The sequence below is a fragment of the Drosophila navojoa genome, chromosome 5 (genome assembly GCF_054131105.1).
Source record: "Drosophila navojoa isolate 15081-1374.11 chromosome 5, UAZ_NAV_1.0, whole genome shotgun sequence".
NCBI classification, from domain to species: Eukaryota; Metazoa; Arthropoda; class Insecta; order Diptera; family Drosophilidae; genus Drosophila; species Drosophila navojoa.
In genome coordinates, this window is record NC_142893.1 from 8,816,015 (window position 1) to 8,837,171 (window position 21,157).

General features: G+C 39.7%; 8 protein-coding genes across 17 annotated transcripts; 5 read left to right on the forward strand and 3 right to left on the reverse strand.

The window, feature by feature from the left end:
* Window positions 1–48: 48 nt before the first annotated feature.
* Lpin (phosphatidate phosphatase LPIN) lies at window positions 49–6,191 on the forward strand. Of its 8 annotated transcripts, none has more exons than XM_018104852.3 (11): window positions 49–276; window positions 348–553; window positions 636–776; window positions 858–2,057; window positions 2,139–2,238; window positions 2,623–2,751; window positions 2,840–3,026; window positions 3,087–3,298; window positions 3,368–3,868; window positions 3,932–4,035; window positions 5,340–6,191. In XM_018104852.3, exons 1-11 carry the CDS (start codon window positions 97–99, stop codon window positions 5,524–5,526), a joined length of 3,147 nt encoding a protein of 1,048 aa, XP_017960341.1. In that variant the 5' UTR covers window positions 49–96; the 3' UTR covers window positions 5,527–6,191. The 8 variants fall into 8 exon arrangements, with proteins under 8 accessions (XP_017960341.1, XP_017960340.1, XP_030238286.1 ...); XM_018104851.3 differs by lacking the exon at window positions 5,340–6,191 and adding an exon at window positions 4,501–5,105; XM_030382426.2 differs by having other exon boundaries at window positions 858–2,238.
* Window positions 6,192–8,481: 2,290 nt separating this feature from the next.
* Window positions 8,482–9,312, forward strand: Obp44a (Odorant-binding protein 44a). Its single transcript, XM_018106907.2, has 2 exons — window positions 8,482–8,671; window positions 8,742–9,312. The coding sequence occupies exons 1-2, from the start codon at window positions 8,627–8,629 to the stop codon at window positions 9,129–9,131; spliced, it is 435 nt and encodes a 144-aa protein (XP_017962396.1). The 5' UTR covers window positions 8,482–8,626; the 3' UTR covers window positions 9,132–9,312.
* Window positions 9,313–10,013: 701 nt separating this feature from the next.
* Pabp2 (poly(A) binding protein nuclear 1) lies at window positions 10,014–11,923 on the reverse strand. 2 transcript variants are annotated; one of them, XM_018106101.3, is made up of 5 exons: window positions 11,691–11,923; window positions 11,029–11,430; window positions 10,832–10,965; window positions 10,687–10,756; window positions 10,014–10,211 (listed from the first exon to the last, which is right to left on the reverse strand). In XM_018106101.3, the coding sequence occupies exons 1-4, from the start codon at window positions 11,787–11,789 to the stop codon at window positions 10,717–10,719; spliced, it is 675 nt and encodes a 224-aa protein (XP_017961590.1). In that variant the 5' UTR covers window positions 11,790–11,923; the 3' UTR covers window positions 10,014–10,211; window positions 10,687–10,716. The 2 variants fall into 2 exon arrangements, with proteins under 2 accessions (XP_017961590.1, XP_089117944.1); XM_089261818.1 differs by having other exon boundaries at window positions 10,687–10,759.
* Window positions 11,924–12,418: 495 nt separating this feature from the next.
* On the forward strand, window positions 12,419–13,619 carry LOC108654628 (uncharacterized). The gene is made up of 3 exons (XM_018106104.3): window positions 12,419–12,702; window positions 12,774–13,050; window positions 13,285–13,619. Exons 1-2 carry the CDS (start codon window positions 12,537–12,539, stop codon window positions 13,043–13,045), a joined length of 438 nt encoding a protein of 145 aa, XP_017961593.1. The 5' UTR covers window positions 12,419–12,536; the 3' UTR covers window positions 13,046–13,050; window positions 13,285–13,619.
* Pbp49 (proximal sequence element A Pbp49) lies at window positions 13,291–14,561 on the forward strand. Its single transcript, XM_089261813.1, has one exon. The coding sequence runs from the start codon at window positions 13,291–13,293 to the stop codon at window positions 14,488–14,490; it is 1,200 nt and encodes a 399-aa protein (XP_089117939.1). The 3' UTR covers window positions 14,491–14,561.
* A 345-nt stretch (window positions 14,562–14,906) lies between these two features.
* Socs44A (Suppressor of Cytokine Signaling at 44A) lies at window positions 14,907–16,990 on the reverse strand. Its single transcript, XM_018106099.3, has 3 exons — window positions 16,603–16,990; window positions 15,926–16,451; window positions 14,907–15,832 (listed from the first exon to the last, which is right to left on the reverse strand). Exons 1-3 carry the CDS (start codon window positions 16,775–16,777, stop codon window positions 15,361–15,363), a joined length of 1,173 nt encoding a protein of 390 aa, XP_017961588.1. The 5' UTR covers window positions 16,778–16,990; the 3' UTR covers window positions 14,907–15,360.
* A 296-nt stretch (window positions 16,991–17,286) lies between these two features.
* Window positions 17,287–19,016, forward strand: coil (coilin). Of its 2 annotated transcripts, XM_089261745.1 has the most exons (4): window positions 17,287–17,483; window positions 17,541–18,446; window positions 18,513–18,726; window positions 18,790–19,016. In XM_089261745.1, the coding sequence occupies exons 1-4, from the start codon at window positions 17,349–17,351 to the stop codon at window positions 18,924–18,926; spliced, it is 1,392 nt and encodes a 463-aa protein (XP_089117871.1). In that variant the 5' UTR covers window positions 17,287–17,348; the 3' UTR covers window positions 18,927–19,016. The 2 variants fall into 2 exon arrangements, with proteins under 2 accessions (XP_089117871.1, XP_017961586.1); XM_018106097.3 differs by having other exon boundaries at window positions 17,541–18,726.
* Window positions 18,887–21,064, reverse strand: Nup50 (nuclear pore complex protein Nup50). Its single transcript, XM_018106096.3, has 3 exons — window positions 20,735–21,064; window positions 19,465–20,666; window positions 18,887–19,397 (listed from the first exon to the last, which is right to left on the reverse strand). The coding sequence occupies exons 1-3, from the start codon at window positions 20,949–20,951 to the stop codon at window positions 19,059–19,061; spliced, it is 1,758 nt and encodes a 585-aa protein (XP_017961585.1). The 5' UTR covers window positions 20,952–21,064; the 3' UTR covers window positions 18,887–19,058.
* Window positions 21,065–21,157: the final 93 nt, after the last annotated feature.

The following is a 21,157-nucleotide window of genomic DNA, read 5'->3' on the forward strand; positions in this document are numbered from 1 at the left end:
GCAAATAAGAATTAAATCGAATTGATTCGAATATAACAAGCTATCGATATAAGATACAAGTGTGCGCATTTCGACGACTATTAAAGTTCGAGCAAAATGAACAGTTTGGCGCGCGTTTTCAGCAATTTGCAAGACTTTTACAATGACATCAATGCAGCCACACTGACTGGAGCCATCGATGTGATCGCCGTAGAGCAGCCCGATGGCGAATTCGTCTGTTCGCCCTTCCACGTGCGCTTCGGCAAGCTGGGCGTGCTGCGCAGTCGCGAGAAGGTGGTAAGTAGCATGGTAAAGAAAGATACTGGGAGAGAACAGGGAGTAATACACTTGAACTATTTGTTTTTAAGGTGGACATTGAAATCAATGGCGTGCCCGTTGATATACAAATGAAATTGGGCGATTCGGGTGAGGCATTCTTTGTGGAGGAATGCCTGGAGGACGACGATGATGAGTTGCCCGCCAATCTAGCCACTTCACCCATACCAAAGAGCTTTCTGCAATCTCTGAACAACAAGAGCATAGACACCCTGGAGGATATGCGCACAGCTGACAAGTAGGTGGTCATTCTATTTTTAAATTCCATTTGACAAATTGCAGCTAGCTACATTAAAAGATCATTATCATTATCATTATAGAACCGCTAGCGATGATTTGCAAATACCATTGCCAATGCCCCGTCGCAACTCAATTGATCTCTCCAAGGAGGAGCCAAAGGAAATTGCCAACGAGGGCAGTAAGAAATTCGAAAATCAGGCCTCCGACTATACGCACCGCAGGTAGTGAATGCTTTGCTAGAAATCTTGTTCTCCATCACATTTATCAATTTTCTAATTCAATTGCTTCTCTGTATCCTCCAGGCACACAGACAACATGTTGGAGCGGCGTAAATTGAATGAATCACTTAAGGAGTATACCACACAAAAGATGCGCGAGGAGTGGGCCGAGCATGAGGAGCTATTCCTGGAGAAAAAGCAGCCTGAAAAGCTAGAGAAATCGTCAGATAAAAAAACCGAATCCGAAACGGGAACCAAAGAGGAACCACAACCAGAAAGCGTTGAGAAGACACAGGCAACATCCCAGACCGAAGCAAAGGAAGTTCAAACACCTCCATCCGCCAAGCCGGAGGTGTTGATAGCAACACCCACAAGCACAACTGCAGAGGCATCCACAACGGTATCCAACGATGCCAACAAGGACGATGCCAAAAACAAGACAAAGAAGCGACGCAAGAAGTCGCAAATGAAGAAGAAGAATACACAACGTAAGGCATCATCGAGCAGCTCTGCGGGCAGCGCCGCTGGCGGCGACACGACCACAGCAGACGCCAACTCTATCAACTCAATGCTAGTCAGCAACATTGATGAGACCGATGTGGTGGCTCTGAAATCCAATACGAACACCAATTCCTCCTCCAATGATGAGCAGGCATCGGGAGCACTCCTAACCGCACACACGGGCAATGATAGTCCGTCAAGCGAACTGAGCCATGCTGCCACGCCCTCGAATTCGATGCGCCATGATCTGGACATACATTTCTTCAGCGACACTGAGATAACCACACCAACGGGCATCGGAGCCGCTGGCGCTGGCCGGAATGCGGGCCGACCATCGACGCCAATCCAAAGTGACAGCGAACTCGAGACCACAATGCGTGAGAAACGTCATCTGGACGTTGAGGATAGCACGTTGTGGAAATGGGGGGAACTGCCCACACCGGAGCAGGCCAAGGGCGCGGCCAGTGGTACAGATGCCCAGCAGAGCGAGCGACATTGGATGCTAAGCAATATGTTTAGCTTTATGCGTCGGGCGAATCGTTTGCGCAAGGAGGGCGCCGCAGAGACGGGCGATATCTATCTATCTGATCTGGAAGTGGGCAGCATGGATCCAGAAATGGTAGCTCTCTACTTTCCCAGCCCCAAGCCCAAGGAGTCGGATCGCGAGAGTGGCAATGGCACTAGTCTGCCCCATTCACCCAGTTCACTGGAGGAGAATCATAAGAGCTTGGATTCGGACTTTGATGAGACCCACAACAAACAGCCCGCACCACATAGCAAGAAGTGGGTAGCTGTTCGGCGAATGCGAATGCAGCGCGACTATCAAGAATTTATGTCTTATCAACTGAATTTATATTTGAATAGATACTTGGACTTCGTGGCCATGTCCATGTGCGGCATGCAGGAGAATGGTGCACCACCCAAGGATGACGATTTCGATAGACAGCTGGTCACCTATGCTGATGTAAGTTTAATCGTATCAAAACCGTTTCAGCCCTAACCGCTTACACGACTATCGATTGGTAGCGAAGAAGCGATATTTTATATTAGCTTTGAATATGATTTTGATATTATCACTAACCAGAAATATTATTAATATGTACATTGTTAGTGATATTATTCATATGTACATATATCAGGATAATATAAAATATAGATAATAATCGCTATCAATCGATAAATTTGTAACTAATTATTTGTGCAATTGTGTTTGCACCTCCACCCACAATGCTGGCATTACACAGCACAGCACGCTGCACATAACAATAACAAAAAAACTACAAATCAATACAAATACAAATACATGTATATTCATGCTTGCCTGCGACCCGCTGTATCCCTAATTTAGGTATGCAAAAATCCAAATATGTTCGCATCACCAAATCTAGTTGTACGTCTGAATGGCAAATACTATACCTGGACGGCTGCATGTCCCATTGTAATGACAATGATAACATTCCAGAAGCAACTAACTGATGTAAGTGTTAATTAATGCTTGGATAGAAGGATCTTACTATCTATTTTACCTGGAAATCTCTTTAATGCTTCATATTATTTGCTTTCAGGATGCCATAGAACAGCTGATCTCGCCTTCGACCCAAGCAGCGGATGATGACAAGCCGGAAGCGTCGCACCAAACGGGACATCCTGGTCAAACCAAGCGTTCCTGGTGGAGCTGGCGTAGATCTCAAGATGCAGTGCCTAATCAGGCAAAAATGCATAAGAATGGTTCAATTTCTAAGGATGAGAAGGGTAAGGTTATTTTAAAAGCGTTCTCCTAATTGATTTTAATCTCATGTTAATATATTTTAGATGGCGATCAGGCAGCTGTCAGCACACAAACATCACGCCCCATTTCTCCAGACATGAGCGATCCAACGCTCAGCAAGACTGATTCATTGGTAAACCCCGAGAATACATCTACACAGGTGGATAATCTGGAAGAACTGACCAGTGGCTCCAATAAGAGCGATGAGCCAAAGGAGCGCTACAAGAAAACTTTGCGTCTCAGCTCATCGGCTATTGTGAGTATTTTCTTAGCGTTTACCATATTTATTTTTCCAGATCTAATCTTTCTTTCTCTTTATATTTAGAAAAAACTAAATCTTAAGGAGGGCATAAATGAAATCGAGTTCAGTGTAACGACCGCTTATCAGGGCACAACGCGCTGCAAGTGCTATTTGTTCCGCTGGAAGCATAATGATAAGGTCGTCATATCGGACATTGATGGCACGATTACCAAATCAGATGTTTTGGGACACATATTGCCCATGGTTGGCAAGGATTGGGCGCAATTGGGCGTTGCTCAACTCTTTTCAAAAATTGAACAGAATGGCTACAAGTTGCTGTACCTATCGGCACGCGCCATTGGCCAATCACGCGTGACACGTGAATATTTGAGATCGATCAGGCAGGGGAATGTAATGCTGCCCGAAGGCCCATTGCTCTTGAATCCCACTTCATTGATTTCGGCCTTTCATCGGGAAGTCATTGAAAAGAAACCGGAACAATTTAAGATCGCTTGTCTATCGGACATTCGCGATCTATTCCCGAAAAAGGATCCCTTCTATGCGGGCTACGGCAATCGTATTAATGTAAGTCTAACTCTATTATTTGTAAGAGATTGAATACTCTATAAGAAATATTCTATTATGCAGGATGTGTGGGCCTATCGAGCTGTTGGTATACCCATTATGCGTATATTTACGATCAACACGAAGGGCGAGCTGAAACACGAATTGACCCAAACATTCCAGTCATCGTAAGTACAAAATATCGTATATACATCATATATACATATATGTATTTTTAATGGTTGTGGTCCAATCATTCATACATTTGTTAACCTTTGGCTCAGCGAAAAGCTAATTAGATAAGCTATGTGCCTTAAAGCTCATTAAATTGTATTTACACTCATTGTATAAAGGCTCGCTAATAGCTTTCATGTGCTTTCAAAAGATGGTTATTAGGGAGCTTAAGCCTGCAAATTCATGCCACATACGAATTCTGTTAATTGATTAACCTCATAAAGCAAAGCTAGGTCTGTCTATAGTTAATAAGTACTACCATCTATATAGCGTGTGTATGTAGATCTGTATGTTTAGGCAAATTCATTTAATGTACTACCAAAAATCCAAAAATTCGCACTATCAATCGCAAATCAAGATCAAGAGCGTGGAGAGTACAAACAAATTCTACTCAAGCATTTCGATTGTCAAATTTATAGTGGCTACATCAATCAGTCGCTCGAGGTCGATGAGTACTTTCCCCTGTTGACGCAACACGATGAATACGAATATCGCACCGATGAGGAATTGTCTGATGAACTACAATTCACCACCTATAATGATGATGATGATGATGAAGATGATGATAATGATGACGACGTTGACGTTGACGTTGATGAAGCTGATGATCAGGATATAAGCCTCATTATGGGCGGCAGACATGGTGCCAAAAATGAGATACTATTAGAATCGCCAACAAAATGGCTAAATTAACCTAACCCATGACTAAGTCAAAAATATGGGAATTATCCTAAAGTTGTGATATTCAAATATTTTTAGCCATTAAGTTTCTATAATTAGCTTTATAGGAGGGAGCAAAACTTTGATAGCTTCGACTCCCCATCATTATTATTATTATTATTATTATTATTATTATTATACTATTATTAGCGATAAGTTGACAACCCACACGAAGTATGCCTAGTCTTAAAAGCTGGCGAACAATTAGAATTAGATCGTAAGCCTTATATCTGTAAGTTGTTTTCTTATTTACTTTCTAAGTTTTATACACAAATAAAATGTGTGCATACTCTTTGGCTGTTTATCATTGAGATTTATTTGCCTTTGCAAAAGACGTGGCATGAGTTTGAGGTTAGGTTAGGTTGCTGCGCAGCTTTGAGGTTACGTTTTATTTGGTTATGTTTGAGGTTAGTTTGCGCCACATCGAATTTCTGTTGCATACGCTTGGGCGCTGAGCCAATGGCCAACATTCAATGATGTTGCATATTTCATGTTGTTTATTGACTTGACTTTATTAATTTTGCTTACTTTTTTATAGGTACTGCAGCATGACCTATATTGTGGATCAGCTATTTCCACCCGTAAAGCACGATGAAGTTGACATTGAGTTCTCCAACTTTAACTACTGGCGTGATCCCATACCGGATCTACCCGAGCTGGCTACGGAGCTGGTGCCGCCAAATAAATCAGATGCAGCCACACTGAAATCCATTCCAGAGAAATGAGATGATTGAATCACACAAAAAAAAAAACTTACATTATCTAAACATATATCTAAACAATATTCCCATTCACTAATGTAGTCAAAGGCTTACTATCGAGTTATATATTTCGCACACATATTTGAGTTATAAAAACAATAAGAGAAGTTTAATTGAAATTTCTGAGTACATTATGCTTATGTATACCTTATATTTAATTAAATTTATTATTATTAAGCTGTTTTTTTTTTTCGTCAACAACCAGAGAAAGTGATTTAGCCTATTATTTGCATTAAAAGAAAATACTGTTTAGTTAAATGATTTGTTTTAAAATTCGAACTGAATTTATTTATTTTAATTTTTATAGATATTATAAATCAAACTGTAAACTGAAATTCCTGAGCTACGATATATTGAAATCTTGTGATTTATAATTTAAAAAATAATTCTTTCGTATTTCGCTTACATTTATAATTTATTAATATATAATTTTGTTGTGATGATCAGATAATGATAAAATACCTATGCTTACAATTAAGTTCTTGCGCTGATGGGCCTAAATCATTGCTTAAAAAACTATGATATTGAAATCTGCTTAGCCTGAAAAAAAAAAATATATATATATATACGTATAAAAGAATAAATATTTCAAATGTTTAAATAAAAAATAATTGAAGGCTTTAAAATAATGTTTATTTTAATTGGAAAAGGAAAAAACGAGAGCTGGAGTTGTCATTAGTTCACAAAGAGAGGCAATTGTATAGGATGGGAAAACTAACTTTATGAATGGTATTTATAAACCAAATAATTAGTTCGGATTTCTTATTGCATAGATTTAATAAACCACTTTTAAGAACTTTGTATATTGCATAAATCAAAGATTCAGTTGACCGACTCGGCTTAAAAATCAATTAAATATCCTGTTCAAATTCGAACTAGTTTTGGCACACAAAGCGAAACATCCTCCATGAACTCCAGGCTGTGTACACCAAAATATTCACTTTTGGTTCTTTTCCAATTAGTTTCAAATAACTAATAACTGTTTTAATCAGAATTGTTGCCTTGATGCAGTTCAGATTACAGCACATAGTTAGGAGAGAACCTGCTCGAACTGGTTCGCTGTAAATTTTGAATAAGAGATGAGTTTTATTCGTAAACAGAAAAATTAGGCGACACTCAGTCAAACGGGGCAGCCAAACGGCAACAAAACTAAATAATAAATAAAAAACATAAACTCAAGTTGCAGTGGAAATTTTTCAAATGCTCATAGACACAATTGTTGTCGTTATTGTTGTATGTACAAGTTGTTGTTGTTGTTGTTGTTGTTGCTGTTGCTGTGGGCATTGTATCGTCTAGCATGCATACATAAACATGAGAACATTCGAGTAGAAAATCTGCGATTATGAACAAACCAAACAGCCCCAGCGCCAGCCGCACAATCAAATCAACGTTGTGGAAGCAGTGGGCCAAACAAGGGGGGTCGCCGCTGGGGTGGGGGTTGATTTTTGGGAGTGAGGTATGGGGAATGGGAATTGAGATCTCTCAGCAGAGACATGATGAGGGCAAGTAGTATTTGTCAACGTAATTTTTGCCAATTCAATTAATGCTCATTTAAAGCACAGCAGCAACAGGCCAGGCGGCAGGCAACTGCAACAGCAGCATGATGATGACAATGATGATGATCATCATCGCTATCGTTATTCGCATTGTCATCATCATGATCAGCATACAAAAGCCGGAGAGTAGCCTAATAGGCAGACATTATCAGAGGTTATCAAAAAAGATTTAGCATGATTTCCATAAAGAAACATCTGGAAATAATAAGGGTTTACATGAGTAGAAGGAGAAGAGATATGTGTATATATGTATATGTATAAATTTCAGCTGATATAGAACATATATATGTATGTATGTACATAGTGTTTATATATATGTATATATATTTGTATATAGGGGTTGATGGATACTGAGCAGCAGAGCAACAAATTTTTTTACATTTACTGCTCAGCTATAATATGATTAACAAATATAAAAAAATGTTTTTTATGTATACGTTTTAATATTTTATAGAACATATCTTCACTTAAAACTTATAAAAGATATTAAATATACGTAAATTTATTTGTTCCTTTAATTAATATTTTAATTCAACCACATTTTCTTTTCTATTGTAATAAATTTAGAATTATGCTATTGATATTTAATTGAATTAATTTAAATGAGGATTTACACGCTTAAGAAAAGATAAATGAATAAAAAACATAAATATGTGAATACTTCTATAATTTGCAAATTTAGCTAAAAACATACGTATAATTAATCTATTTTTAATTAGGCCAATTTATATGTGAGTACTAAATTGTCATTGACCTACTACTCTATTATTTTTCCAAAAACTAGTTTTTTCTCTGTTCAACAATTATTGATTTGATCTTTTATTTATTAAATCATTTTTTAGTTTTCTAAAAAAAGCGCAATTTATAAGTTTCTAATTAATTAAAATTTAGGTCATGTCATTAAGTACTTAAAATACCTAACAAAACAGTGATGTGCATAAGTAAAGGGACAAAGAAATATTCATGTGCATACATATATGTATATTCACTTATCCATGTACATAGATAGATATATAGCTACACCACACTGATTATATACGGTAATCTTAGGTAGATTATAATAATGATTATGATTACAGATAAATGTCAAATTGATTCTGAGGTCAAAGAGCGTAGAACAATTTCTAGCAAATGCAGTCAATATAAGTAAATGTAAATATGTATTACATATATACATACTTATATATGCAAATAGATAAGTCATATTAATCTCAGCCTTAGTTAAGTACTAGTGACTTTTGAAGTCGACTTAAATTCCAAATCCAATTGAAATTTTCGACGTAGCCGTACAAATCGTTGACTCAATTGAAGCTACCCCCTTCTGCGGCCAACCCTCCATCGCTAGCGACACGACGCGGTGGCGTTCGGTGGCTCGAGTCGTGCGCGCCCCCAATGATTCGTATAAAAGCCCAAGCGACAGGGCAGTCAATCATTAGTTATCACTCTGGTGTCCAACCACACAGCTAAAGCACAATCCAAAACAGAAACCAAAAAAGAATCCTGCAAATATGAAGAACGCCGTTGCCATTCTACTGTGCGCCTTGATTGGCCTGGTAAGTGTGCCACGCCCACGCATTTCAGAGTATACTTTCCTCTAGCTAAATGTCCACTCCTCTCTGCCAGGCATCTGCTGCCGAGTACAAGCTGCGCACCGCCGAGGATCTGCAGAAGGTGCGCAAGGAGTGCGCCGAGGCCAACAAGGTGACCGAAGCCCTCATTGCCAAATACAAGGGCTTCGAGTATCCCGACGATGAGATCACACGCAACTACATCAAGTGCATCTTCAACAAATTCGATCTGTTCGATGACACCAAGGGCTTCAAGGTCGACAACCTGGTCGCCCAGCTGGGCCAGGGACGCGAGGACAAGACCCAACTGAAGGCCGATGTGGAGAAGTGCGCCGATAAGAACGAACAGAAGTCGCCGGCCAGCGCCTGGGCCTATCGCGGCTTCAAGTGCTTCCTCAGCAAGAACCTGCCCCTGGTGCAGGCCGCCATCCAGAAGAAGAACTAAACATTCCGCAATCAATGCAACGGCGCCGCCACCGCCATCGCCAGGAGGCGGCGCATCCCGTCATGCAATCGCCGCCAGCAATCCAAATGTTGCGCGTGCACCACTAAAACTTTTTGTGCTATTTGCTGCATTTTCTTTAAAATTGAAATAAAATTCGTATAATAGCGAGCCATAAAGCCAACATTTACTTTATTTTGAAACATGATCTAATATATACGTTTATATATATATAACTATATAATCCTAATATTATGCAAGACCATAATAATGCCGGCCAATGAAAAGTTCATCCCAGTTTGTGGACAGCCGGAGCTGTGCTTCTTCTTCATCATCATCTTCTTCTTCGTCCTCCCAAAACCTTGTCCCACCCAAAGGAAAGGCATAGAAATGTTGTTTAATTGGTTTATATTTTTCTTCATCTTTTTCGGTTTTATCAAATTTTTCTTTGTATACTATTATGTATAGATTTTTTTTTCGGAAACATTAGCAAGACTTTTATTAATTATCTTGTTTTTTTTTTTTGCTTTTAATTTTTTATTTTGTGTGGTGTTTTTTCATCTTTTCCTTTTGTGTGCAATTTTTTCATAATCTTTTTTCTTTATTTTTTTTTAATCCTCTCTTTTTTGTTTTGCCTTCTTTAGAACTTCTTTTGTTTTTATTTTTATTCTGCTTTTCTGTCTTCTTTTTTTACATGGTTTACTTTTTTGCTCTCCACTTTTTTTAGTTTTATAGTTTATATATGTATAAATATATATAATTTGTATATATATGTATACAGTTTTATGAAAAATTAAAAAGTGTGATAAGGGGTGTTTGTGGTGTTTTGGGTGCTTCAAAAAACATTATAGCCAAGTTAGGTTTTTTTTTATTTATATATTTTCATTTTTTTCCTTGTTGATTTTCATTTTATTGGGTTTCATCTTATTTTTTTTTTTTGCGCCTCTGCAGTGGTTTTTTTTTCTATTATTTCTATGCATAATATTTTTTTTGTTGGCGTTCTCTTGTATTCTTTTCTTTTTTTTTGTTATCAAAGAAGTTTTTGGCAATAAAATGTTTTTTGAAATTATATATTAAAAAAATCTGAAATCAAATATTAATTGGATTAAAGAAATATGTTAAAAATAAAACTAATTAGTTGTTATTAAAGCGATCCCAACATTTTAGAATGTAGAAAGGCAGGCAATAGACAGGAATCAGGCACAATGCCAAACTGACAAAGAACGGATAATTGTTATTAACAACACACGCATTTCTTAAGGACTTAAGATGTGTACAATTAATAGTGCACTCTCTTAAAAGATGCTGTATATATACATAGCTGGATAATATAGCCCAGTTAAGGAGCCTCATAGTAAGATTGTTTTGGCTAACTATCGATGGCAGGCAATACCCTATGGCAATTGGAAGCGGACTGTTTCGTATTTACAAAGGAGGGCATAAATGCTATAGTAAATAACAAAAGTGCTTAAATCCTTGGATTTGAGCACTTTTTCCATTTTACAAGGCATACCCAGTCAGACTATAGTTCGTTTTTGATTATCATCAGTCAACTTACCTTACTAAACATAAGTTAAGAAAACAAAAATCAATACGGCGCATAATAATTGGCGCGTCCGCGGTAACCTCTTCTGAAACGAAAAACAGACCGGAATTAGCCAAAACATCTTAATATCGGAACTATGTATATATTTAACCCTTACATTGCGCGTCGAGCGCCACGGAAGGTTGAATGACAGCAGGCACGGGAGACGCGAGCTCCTCGGCCTCGGAAGCTGCCGCGTGCAAATCGATTTGTGGTTGAAAGTCCAGGTCGATTGGTCCGCTTCGACATGACCTAGTAATGGTAAGGAACATTATATATAAAACTCTTTTATACACATATTTAGATAGCACTCACCTTAATTTGACGTCCTCGGAAGAGTGTTTCATTCATGGCCAGCGCCGTTTCTACATATTCTTTAGAGCCAAATTCAATGTAGGCAAAACCTTTCGGATGTCCATCAGCCTTATTGCATAGGATAGTAACACGATTTATGGTGCCGCAACCATGAAAATGTGCCTCCAGCTCCTCCGCAGATGCACCATAGTCAACATTGCCCACATACACGGACCGTGTGTCAATCTCCTGCTTCTCTTCAAGTGAAAGCGGCACAGTGGCCAAACCGGTTGTCGAACCGCCGGCCATTTGTTTGTCTACCTCTGATTGCATTTGCTTTATTTTTTCAGCCTCCTCCTCCATTTCTTTGACGCGGGCCTTGATAGCCTCCAGTTCTGGATCGATTTGCATGCTGCCTTCCTCCTTTAATATTTCAATTAAATATATGAAATAATTTAATAAATTTGGTTTTCTATTTTTTTTATATTATATTTATAATAATGCCAGGAATGCTTTATGATTTAGCCGACTCGATGTGTGTCTGGGGAGAAGACGCGTCGAAAATGGCTGCCGCTTTGTTTCGCGAGCTTTGCAAGCAGACAAAGCTTTTTCCGAGAATTTCAATGTGCTTTTGCATTCAAGGCGAATGGGAAAAAACTTGTTTGTTGGCGTCTTACGCTTACCTCTGCTTCAGTCGTAATCCCAGTCTCCTGCTCGCCGTTTGTCTCTTCCAGTGACTCCAGAAGCTGATCCTCGTTTAAAGTAATATCTTCATCAGCCATTATAATTATTTTGTATTGATTTGAGGGAAGATGGGAGTTTTGAACTTTGGTGTTTTGTTTATATTTACTAAGCTTAACTTTGTCGCGTAAAAGCTTACAGCGGCACTGTGGTATTTATCGATGTTAATAATTCACTGCAAAGAGAACGTGTAGCAAAAGAGCAAGCGAAACTTCGATTATTGGTCATGCTCAAAGAGAGGCGCACTTTATAGTAATGTACGTGTCATAAATTCTCAATTTGGCACTGTTATTGCATTTAATTAAACAACAATACACATGCATATTTATCTGTTTTGTATATGGATATACAGAAACATTTCCCGCATTAAATTACAATTTCAGCAGCACTTACGTCAAAAATACAAGGCTAGGCGCTGCTGCTGCTGACGTTTATGCGTTCGCTCAAAATGGCCGCCCAATGATAATCCACACGCTACCAACGACGGAAACAACTTTATCTTAATATTAGTTTTGATAATTTGTTGATTGGGCTGTTTCAATATTTATCTATTTCACACTTTCGGACACTAACAGCAGCATTTAAATTTACTAATATTTCTGTATTTACAACAGTCCGACAAAATTTTCACAGAAACAATTTTGTCAACGCAAAAAAACGCAGCGAAAATGTATTCGCCTCAGTGTTAGAGAAGGTATATAGACTTAAATAATCGCTGACAGCATGCTAGTTATCGATAACAAACATACTGCATTAACTAAACATACCCGCATTCAGTTTCTAATAACATGACTGATTCTGACTCTGAGTACGAAGAAACCGAATATTTAGTGTATGCTGACTTTAAAAATCATCTAGCACCGCATCAGCTAAAGCACGAGGATGCTGCTATTCGCATAATTGCCATTGAAAGCGATACACCTATGGCCGAAATCAATGGCTGTATATATAAAGGTATAGCCTACGGAATGTTTGTTCACAAATCAAAAAGGGACTTTTTTTAACCTTGCCATATGTATTTGCAGGTTCCTATGACATGGCTATGGGCACTAATGTGTTCTTCGAAAAAGACACAAAGAGCGCAGTTGGCGATCCACTTTATGAACCAGTTTGCCAACAGCAATATAAATATCTAAATAAATCCGACAAGGTAATCAGTTTTGATCGGGTCTACATTGAGAATCTGCCACAAGATATTAAGGCGGAAGAGGAACAGCAACAGGAATCAATGCCACATACTCTAAAGCTAAATATTACATATAAAGAAGCGATTGACAAATTTGTCGAGGAACAATAAGCAATGTATGTTTACGTTTAAGATGGGAGCGTGTTCCAGCATTTTAAAAAGTCTTAGCAAATGTATTTTATGATATATTTATGTTGATTTCATTTTTTAACTATACAAACGCTTATTAATTGTTAAATTGCACGCTTTTAAATGCCTATAATTATAAAACGATTAGAACGTACATCGTACGTGACACGCTGCCATCTCAATTAAAAAAGTACTTATAATAATTTGATTTTCCTTTTTAGTAAATTATGGAAAACATACTCGAACCACTCCAGCCATCAATAAATCTACGTCAATTCCTAGAGGATTATGCCAAGAAGTTAAATTATCCAAATGAGAAAAGTTCAGAGAATGTTCCTTTCTACTTTTCAGACGCCTCACCTGTCTCAGCAGAAGTTGCTGAAAGCTGCTCCTTGCAGCTGATTGATGCCCCAGACGACAATGCAATCTACACATTTGAGCTGGGTGCCGAAATACAGCGTCCCAATCTATCGAAACCGAAAATGAATAAGCCTGTGCCAAAGACCTATACAGCCATATATGAGCACAAGGCGAAGTCCCGCAAAAATCCATTTAACCGAACACAATATAGCTATCGTTTGAACGCCGAACCGTCGCCAAGTGATGATTCGTCTGAAATGTGGAAGACCCTTGAGCAATTCGAGCTGGAGTTAACCGTTCGGTTTTATAGGCCACCGCGTGCAGCGCATCGTAGCTACAAGCTGGAGCGTCCCGTTTTTTCGGAAGAGTTCGTCTGCCTGGGCAGCAATTTTTTAAGCGAATTACGAGATAAGATCTCTTGCATCTGTAATGGCAAACGATTTGTCGATATTAGCGAACAGCCAGATGCGCCGCTGCCTGTGCTCGAGACAGATCCTGGCTACTTCTTCATCAACGGAGTCTTCTATAACGATACCCGAAATCCCAACAACTGTGACTACTCTGAAACTGTAATCAAGTGGGCACGCACAGCACACGGCATGGAGAGAGAAGAGTTCCAGGTGGCTTCAATGGAGGCGACGCGCTTCATCGATCTAACCATTAGGCTGGGTGCACCCGTACAGTATCTGCATCATGGCAATTGCGAGCATTTGTTTGTGTTCTCGCAGGTGGAGGTCTTGAGGCCGCGCAGTAAATTTATTAACCCCAGTCACTATCCCTTTCTGCGCAGCTTCAGTACATTCAATAGACGCGCGTGCTATATGTGCGGACTGCGTGGCTATCATTTCATAGTGGAGCAGTCACGCCGGCAACTGCACGATCCTTCATATCTCTGTCGTAGGTGTTTCTTCAGCTTCAACTATGTGGATGGCAAAAAGGTGGAAGGCTTTAAGGCATACCGGATATACGGTCTAGGGGATCTCACGGACGAAGACGCTGGATGCCAGACACCGAGCGAGCAGGACACAGACAGCAGCAGCAGTGATGAGAATAGCGGAGATTTATAAGTTAATTATACTAATGTAGATAATATTAATATTAATTTTATTTGATAAAATATATGCAAACATAAATTATAGATGCCGTTTTTTTTTTAGTGTTAAATAAATGTCAATACACGTTGTAACAATAGTTAAACAAATGCCGCACAGTTCAAGTGATCTATATATATACATATATGTATGTATATATGTATAGCATATTTATATCTAGTATAATAGCAAAAGTTAGTTTTGACAGTAGGAATCAAATGCATATATAGTATAACACAAATATTTTGAGCTTATGTATAACTTTAATTTATACAAATACTTTTCTTGAAAGAGCACACACATTGTATATATATTTATATATATTTAGTATAAATTAGTATCAATATCGTTTAGGCTTACAGACTTTGACCATGGAAAACGAGTTAATAGACTAATTTTGGCCAATAACATATGTGTATTCTATGGATATCTCTATGTATATACGTGTGTGTATATAAGAATACAAATATATTTAATACAGTTATAGATTAAAAACATGCATATACTCATACATATGCACAGTATTCATTATGGTATATGTTTGTATGTATATATACCTATATATAGTGTCAATTTCTCGTTTGTGCGTGTTTTAATTGCTTGTTTACAAATGCAAGTGAAACACTAGTCACATTTTGTTTGTGTTTTATCTATGGCATGTGTTTGAGTGTTTTTGTTTCTTTTCGATTTCGATCTCAAGTTTCCACGATCACGATCAAGCAATTCCAATTCCAACTATATATATCTATAATTTGTGGCAGTGCCGTTTAATTGTGTCGCTGCCTCTGCTAACCTTCTTTGGTTTCTAACATTGGATTTAAAGCTAATACCAGGACCACCATTTGCCTAGCTTTGAAATACCAATTCACGCTCCACGGACAGATACTCGAGCATCTGTGCTGGCACTGGCAGCCGGGCGAGCTCACTGACTGGCATCTGTCTCTGCAGCACGCGTCGACATAGATCCTGAAGCTTGGGCATGTTCAAGTAGCGACTCAATGGATACTTGAGTATCACTGGAAATGGCGGCTGCATTTCGTTCGGCACCTTCACGAAGCATACGAAATTATCATTGGTGCAGCGATGCAAAATGTCCTCAATCATCTCGACAATCGACTCATATTTCAATTCCTCAAAATGCCAAAACTGATCACGATACTCCAGACGGTAGTGCAGCGTCACGTTCAAAATGCGAAAGCTTAGCGTAAAATGAGAACCGGTCGACTCCGAGTCCCGCACCAGAAACGAACCGGTGGGCTTATCGCTCAGCTGACGCTGCGAATCGCGACGCGAAATCTCGCCCCAGTACCAAACTTGACTGTAAACAAAAGAAGAAGTGAAAGAAAGTAAGAATTTAAGTTCATTCGTCATCTCTTAGGGCATGATTCATAAAAACAGGTTTTCCACATACTTGAGCATTTCGGAGCATGCCTTGTACATGACCTCATTTGGCGGATCCTGCCGCTCCAGCCACTTTTTTCTTATGAAGCGCATGTAGTCATGGGTGAAGGGCAATGTCGGCTCCACACGTATGGGTGGCGCCAGAAATTCGTACATGGCATCTGTGGTGCCGCCATCACAATCACAATCATTGCCCATGGAGTGCCAGTTGCGCAATGCACTCAGGCCCAATACCATTTTCTTCCGGATACGTGAGAGCATGTTCTTCTTATCCTTACGCTTTCGCAAAGCGCCACCCAGACTGCTGCTATTGATATCGGATGCAGCGGCACTAGAACAGCTGGCCTCCATGGCGGCGCCCAGTGGTTCATTGTTGTTGTTTTGCAGCTGCGCTGATTGGGAGCCGCCAGCGGCTGTGGTGACAGCAACTGTTGAGCTCGAGCTAGAGCTGGCTAACGCAGAATCCGACTTTTTACGCCTGGTCAGCGAGTAGAACCAGCTGCGTTTCTCCTTTGTTGCAGCCGTTGTGCCAGCAGCTACAAAACACACGGAAAGGAAATATAAGTGGAGATTTTATTTGAAATTTTCAAAATTTTGTCTTTAGTTTAGTTTTACTCGCAGTGCCTATTGGTTTGCCAGGCTTAGGCCAGCTAGACAACAGCTGAGCTTGAAATTCATATAGCATACCCCGTTCATCGCTGCCGGCATCTAGTATTTCCTGACTGGCTGCATTTCTGGATCGATGTTGGGCTGTAGAAGCGCTAGCCGTGCTCGCTGATCCACTCCCACTCGCGCTGCCTCCAGCAGCACTTTGGCCTTGGTTTTGGCTTCGTGCATTTGAGTTATTTTCTCCGTTACTCATTTTGGTCAGTTTCTGAACGAGTTTTATTTGGTTGTTATATGCGTTGCATTATCACATAATGAGCCATACTAGGAATTCGGATGACTAAACTTAAATTTTAAGTGATAAGGGAACTATTTGTTTTCGTTTTCGTTGGAGTAGTATACAAGAAGTGGTAGGGCTCTCTGTGAGGGATGTTCCGTTTATCGATATTCTGCGCTTTGAGTACAAATGCAACAATTGCGGTTATTTGACGGTGCAATACCCTGTAACAGACTGTGACATGCATACATTTACATATGAATTTTATATTTGCGTATGACAAAAAATTAAGATTTCGGCATTTATTATATTCTCGTTTGTACAGTTTTAATAACTAAAATAATCTATTTGGTAAGTTTACAACTCTTGCCTTCTTCATTAGTCTTCTTAATATACCCGATATTCTGTTAACGATTCAGAATAATCAGGCAATTGTTACTCGATTCGTTTTTGCTTATCGATAAGCCACCGATAGCGTATTGAATCCAAATGCAAGCTTGTATGGTTAATTCTTGTAGTATATTTTGAATGGGATGATAATTTGAGGACAATGCACAATTTTCCCATAAAATTGGATTTATCCAACTTCTTTTGTGATGAACGTCGGTGCTCGTTGGTGTTAGTTGATGTATCATGGGCTAATGTTAAGGATCTGCAAGATCACATTCAAAAGTTGTTCAATTTGGTAAGTTTAGATTGTTTATTTTTAAATTCCAATTAAGAGTTTTAAAACCATTTGTAGCAGAACATAAGTTTACTGACCAGCGATGGATGTTATGTGCCCCCGAAAGAGTCCATCAAAGTAATCGAATCGACGGAGTCGCTTAAGGCCTTTCAACTAGATTCAACCGGAAATTCTAATGAGGAACTCTCACATCCGACTGAAAGAAGTAAAAAACGCAAAAATCGTTCGGCTGAAACAGAAAATGAGCTGATAAGCTCCACTCCCAATCTGCCCAAGCGTTCCAAATGCAAAAGCATAACAAGAAATGAGGTCACCTATATGGAGCCTGCCTCAATCAGAGATGGTACAGATGCAGCAGGGAGCGAGGATCAATCAATGCAAGACGATCAACGGGCCTCATATATTAGCAGTGTTGATAATAATAAATCAGCAGCCACAGCTGCCACTGAGTCCAGTATCTCAAATCAATCAGATCGCACTACTAGAAACCTCAGCAGTTTCAACAAAAAAAGCGTTTCAAATAATCATATTCTATATAAGGACGATGAAGATGAAGAAAATGTGCCACCAAATGGCACAACTGTGGAGAAGAGCCTGCAATTGGAGCCTGTAGAACCTGAAGTAGAATTTCGTAGTCAACTAATGGAGTTGGACATGAAGTCTGTCCGCATCTTTAGGCTTTCACGCAAACATAAAGAAATTCAAATTCTCGAGGAAATTGTGATTCCCGCCAAGGCGCCTGCAGCCGAGCATAAAATGGATGAAAGTCAATTGGAACAGTCAGTAGAGACATCTACAGCAGTGATTACCCCAATTAAATCTGGCTTGGAGCATTCGACAATGACACCAAAGAGTTCGCCTCAGCTTTCTTTAGAGATATCACAGCAGGAGCAGGAATCGAAGGATAACATACAGGTCAAAGAGACAACACAAAGTATATTGGACTCTGATTCGGATGACGATGTCATGGTGTTGGATGACACAAATGTGGATGACTCTGATTCAGATGTTCAAGCGGTGCCATTGAAGGATACGTCAATGAAGGATACGTCATTGGACATCATTAAAGATATGCTACAAAATGCAGCCCCTTTGGAAAATTTACCCAATGTGGGTGAAACGATAATCTTTAAGCTGCCCAAGGTGAAGGGGGCACAGGCGCCAACAGCGTTTACGGATAATATCGCGGGCACCTGCTCCTACATTAATCGTCGTACGAAATCCATCACAATTGCTGTAATCGGTAAATATTATTAATTGTTGAGACAATAAACTGACTTAAATACAAATTCTATTCAACTTGTAGCATATTCCGATAATTTTGCTGATGTACTACAACAGTATTCCAGCCGTTTGGATGATACTACAGATTCCGCCCCCATTTTAAGTGTTAACTTCAGAGATTTGATTCAGGCCAAGGTAATTGTGACCTCTGTCGACTAAGCAGGGATTGCAAAGCTCAAAACATTTGATTGTATTTGTGTTTTATGTTTCCATAATTTGTTAATATAAACGTTCATCAAATAACATAAATGTGAGTTTAAAATTCACTCATCTAGTGAATGCATTATTTCTTCAGACTGTATGCTTTTTAATTTCCTCGTATAGTTGATCAGCATCCTCTCCGGTCTTTACACGCAGCAGCATGGACATCGGCTTTGTCTCCTCGGGCGTTGGCAGGCATACCATCATGACATTATTTTTGCCCATTCGCTGACAGGGTAGGCCACTAGTCAACAGCAGATTGACCAGAATGTTGCCTAGATTGGTGTCAGCACGGACCAACAATTGCATCTTTTTCGAGTCCTTGACTGGCTTCAGATATAAGGTGCCAACGCCACGCTCAACAAAATCTTTTTGCTTTTTCACAAACACCTTGCAGCGTTTCGAATAAACGGCGTCATCTTCAACTACCTGAAAGTATAATAATTAAAATGGAATAAATATTAGATTACCTATTCAGGTAGTGTTTGAGCATTACCTTGTTGAACTCTACAACTGGTGGCTTATCCTCCTCATCATCGTTGTTGTCGGCATTCGCATCACTTGGATTGGGCTTAGCATTGGCAAAGCTAAAGGAACTTGAGCTGCTAGAAAACAAACCACTAGGTGCTGTATCGTTGATCGATTTGGGAAAGCCCGAGAAAACAGATGTGGTCGGCTTGTCATCCTTTACACCAAATGTGAATCCATTTGACTTTGGCGGAGTGACCCCTGTAGCAGAAGCCACAACGGGTGGATCTGTGCCCCCAAAGAAGAAACCCTTCTTGGGCTGCTCTTTATCAGCAGCTGCTGCTGCGGCTGCTGGCTTGAAACCAAAACTGAAAATATTTGCTGGCGAAGATGTGCTGGACGTTGCTTCCGACTTGGTTGGTGCGGTGCCTGCCTTGGGGATGGAGCCAAACGAAAAGAGTGGTGTACTAGCAGAGGTTGTGGTGCCACCACTTGTTACGGTACAACTTGATTGTTTGCCAAATAACGCAGATGTTGACGTTGAATCGGTGGAAGTTGTGCTCAGCTTACCAAAGAAGAAGCTACTGCTGGAAGAAGGAACTGTAATTGCAGTTTCAGCTGCAGCTAATGTTGCTGATGCCGTTGTTGTTGTTGGTGTGGCTGTTGCATCTGTTGCCTTCAACGGAGTCTTTGCTGCATTTAATTTAGTTTCATCTTTCTCTCGCAACTCCTTCACATACTTATCGTAACTCTCGAATACCGGGCTCAATATACAATACGGATTTTTATCCATATGCTCCTGCAGAAATTTCATTACAGCCATATTCAATTCAGCGACACTATCACGATATTCCTTAGAGGCGTTAATTATATTGCCCGACGCCGCTGACTTGTCGGCGGGCACAGTTGGCTTGAACATTGAGGCGGGAGCCTTTGATGCATTGTTAGTAAATGTATTTCCGAAAATCATCGAAGTTGCGCTTACTGGTACAGTCGATGCTGTGCTGCTTATGATGGTTGTTAAATTTGGCCCTGCTATTGATTGTTTAGCTGGTGAAGCTGAAGTTATATCATTCTTGGCGAAGCTACCACTTGGCTTTGGAAAGCTGTTGGCGGCTGTTGTAGTTAGAGATGTAGATACAGCCAAAGGAGGAGCTGCAGCCGACAGATTAGACAGGAATGCAAATGGTTTGCCGGTTGCTGCAGATGCTGCTGCTGGCTTGCCGAAACCTGCAATTACAAATTTATATACGTATATTATGAGTAAAGCAAACACATTTAATGCAGCTGGGACCCACCTGAAAAGCCGCTGAATACAGTTTTACTTGGGGTTTCGCCGGCATCTTCGCCTTCTGATGAGCCGGTTAGAGGCTTGCGCCTTGTCGCCTTCCTTATAACGCGTGATTTTAGTTCTTCGGGGGGCGCTGTTCGGAATGTGCCGCGCTCCTCCGGCTCTTCTTCTTGATCCCAGTTTTCATGGTTTAGATTGGTTGTAGCTTGCCGTTTGCCAGCCATTTCTTATTAATATAATTGCAAAAAATATGTACTGACCAAATGGGAAATAAATCGTGCTGCTTGTTCGCTCAGAAGCGAGTGAACAGTATCACTATCGGGCTCATGGAACTGAACAGATTAACTTGCTTGTTGCAGTCTTTTTTTTTTGGTTCATTAAAGAACTACCGCGAACACTGCTCAATGGTAAATCTTTTACAGAATTTTTA

What these genes read in the sequence shown, in the direction of transcription:
- Lpin (XM_030382425.2), top strand. Translation starts at nt 97, where the DNA reads ATGAACAGTTTGGCGCGCGTTTTCAGCAATTTGCAAGACTTTTACAAT. An exon ending in TCCAGAAGCAACTAACTGAT is followed by an intron (nt 2,752 to 2,839) that starts GTAAGTGTTAAT and finishes ATTTGCTTTCAG; the next exon opens with GATGCCATAGAACAGCTGAT. An exon ending in GCTACGGCAATCGTATTAAT is followed by an intron (nt 3,869 to 3,931) that starts GTAAGTCTAACT and finishes TCTATTATGCAG; the next exon opens with GATGTGTGGGCCTATCGAGC.
- Obp44a (XM_018106907.2), top strand. Translation starts at nt 8,627, where the DNA reads ATGAAGAACGCCGTTGCCATTCTACTGTGCGCCTTGATTGGCCTG. An exon ending in TGTGCGCCTTGATTGGCCTG is followed by an intron (nt 8,672 to 8,741) that starts GTAAGTGTGCCA and finishes CCTCTCTGCCAG; the next exon opens with GCATCTGCTGCCGAGTACAA.
- Pabp2 (XM_089261818.1), bottom strand. Translation starts at nt 11,789, where the DNA reads ATGGCTGATGAAGATATTACTTTAAACGAGGATCAGCTTCTGGAGTCA. An exon ending in TCCGAGGACGTCAAATTAAG is followed by an intron (nt 10,966 to 11,028) that starts GTGAGTGCTATC and finishes TACCATTACTAG; the next exon opens with GTCATGTCGAAGCGGACCAA. An exon ending in CGTGGCGCTCGACGCGCAAT is followed by an intron (nt 10,760 to 10,831) that starts GTAAGGGTTAAA and finishes TTTTCGTTTCAG; the next exon opens with AAGAGGTTACCGCGGACGCG.
- LOC108654628 (XM_018106104.3), top strand. Translation starts at nt 12,537, where the DNA reads ATGACTGATTCTGACTCTGAGTACGAAGAAACCGAATATTTAGTGTAT. An exon ending in CAATGGCTGTATATATAAAG is followed by an intron (nt 12,703 to 12,773) that starts GTATAGCCTACG and finishes ATGTATTTGCAG; the next exon opens with GTTCCTATGACATGGCTATG.
- Pbp49 (XM_089261813.1), top strand. Translation starts at nt 13,291, where the DNA reads ATGGAAAACATACTCGAACCACTCCAGCCATCAATAAATCTACGTCAA.
- Socs44A (XM_018106099.3), bottom strand. Translation starts at nt 16,777, where the DNA reads ATGAGTAACGGAGAAAATAACTCAAATGCACGAAGCCAAAACCAAGGC. An exon ending in TGCCGGCAGCGATGAACGGG is followed by an intron (nt 16,452 to 16,602) that starts GTATGCTATATG and finishes TGTGTTTTGTAG; the next exon opens with CTGCTGGCACAACGGCTGCA. An exon ending in GCATGCTCCGAAATGCTCAA is followed by an intron (nt 15,833 to 15,925) that starts GTATGTGGAAAA and finishes TTTTGTTTACAG; the next exon opens with TCAAGTTTGGTACTGGGGCG.
- coil (XM_018106097.3), top strand. Translation starts at nt 17,349, where the DNA reads ATGCACAATTTTCCCATAAAATTGGATTTATCCAACTTCTTTTGTGAT. An exon ending in TTCAAAAGTTGTTCAATTTG is followed by an intron (nt 17,484 to 17,540) that starts GTAAGTTTAGAT and finishes AACCATTTGTAG; the next exon opens with CAGAACATAAGTTTACTGAC. An exon ending in CATCACAATTGCTGTAATCG is followed by an intron (nt 18,727 to 18,789) that starts GTAAATATTATT and finishes TTCAACTTGTAG; the next exon opens with CATATTCCGATAATTTTGCT.
- Nup50 (XM_018106096.3), bottom strand. Translation starts at nt 20,951, where the DNA reads ATGGCTGGCAAACGGCAAGCTACAACCAATCTAAACCATGAAAACTGG. An exon ending in TGTATTCAGCGGCTTTTCAG is followed by an intron (nt 20,667 to 20,734) that starts GTGGGTCCCAGC and finishes TTGTAATTGCAG; the next exon opens with GTTTCGGCAAGCCAGCAGCA. An exon ending in CAGTTGTAGAGTTCAACAAG is followed by an intron (nt 19,398 to 19,464) that starts GTAATGCTCAAA and finishes TTATACTTTCAG; the next exon opens with GTAGTTGAAGATGACGCCGT.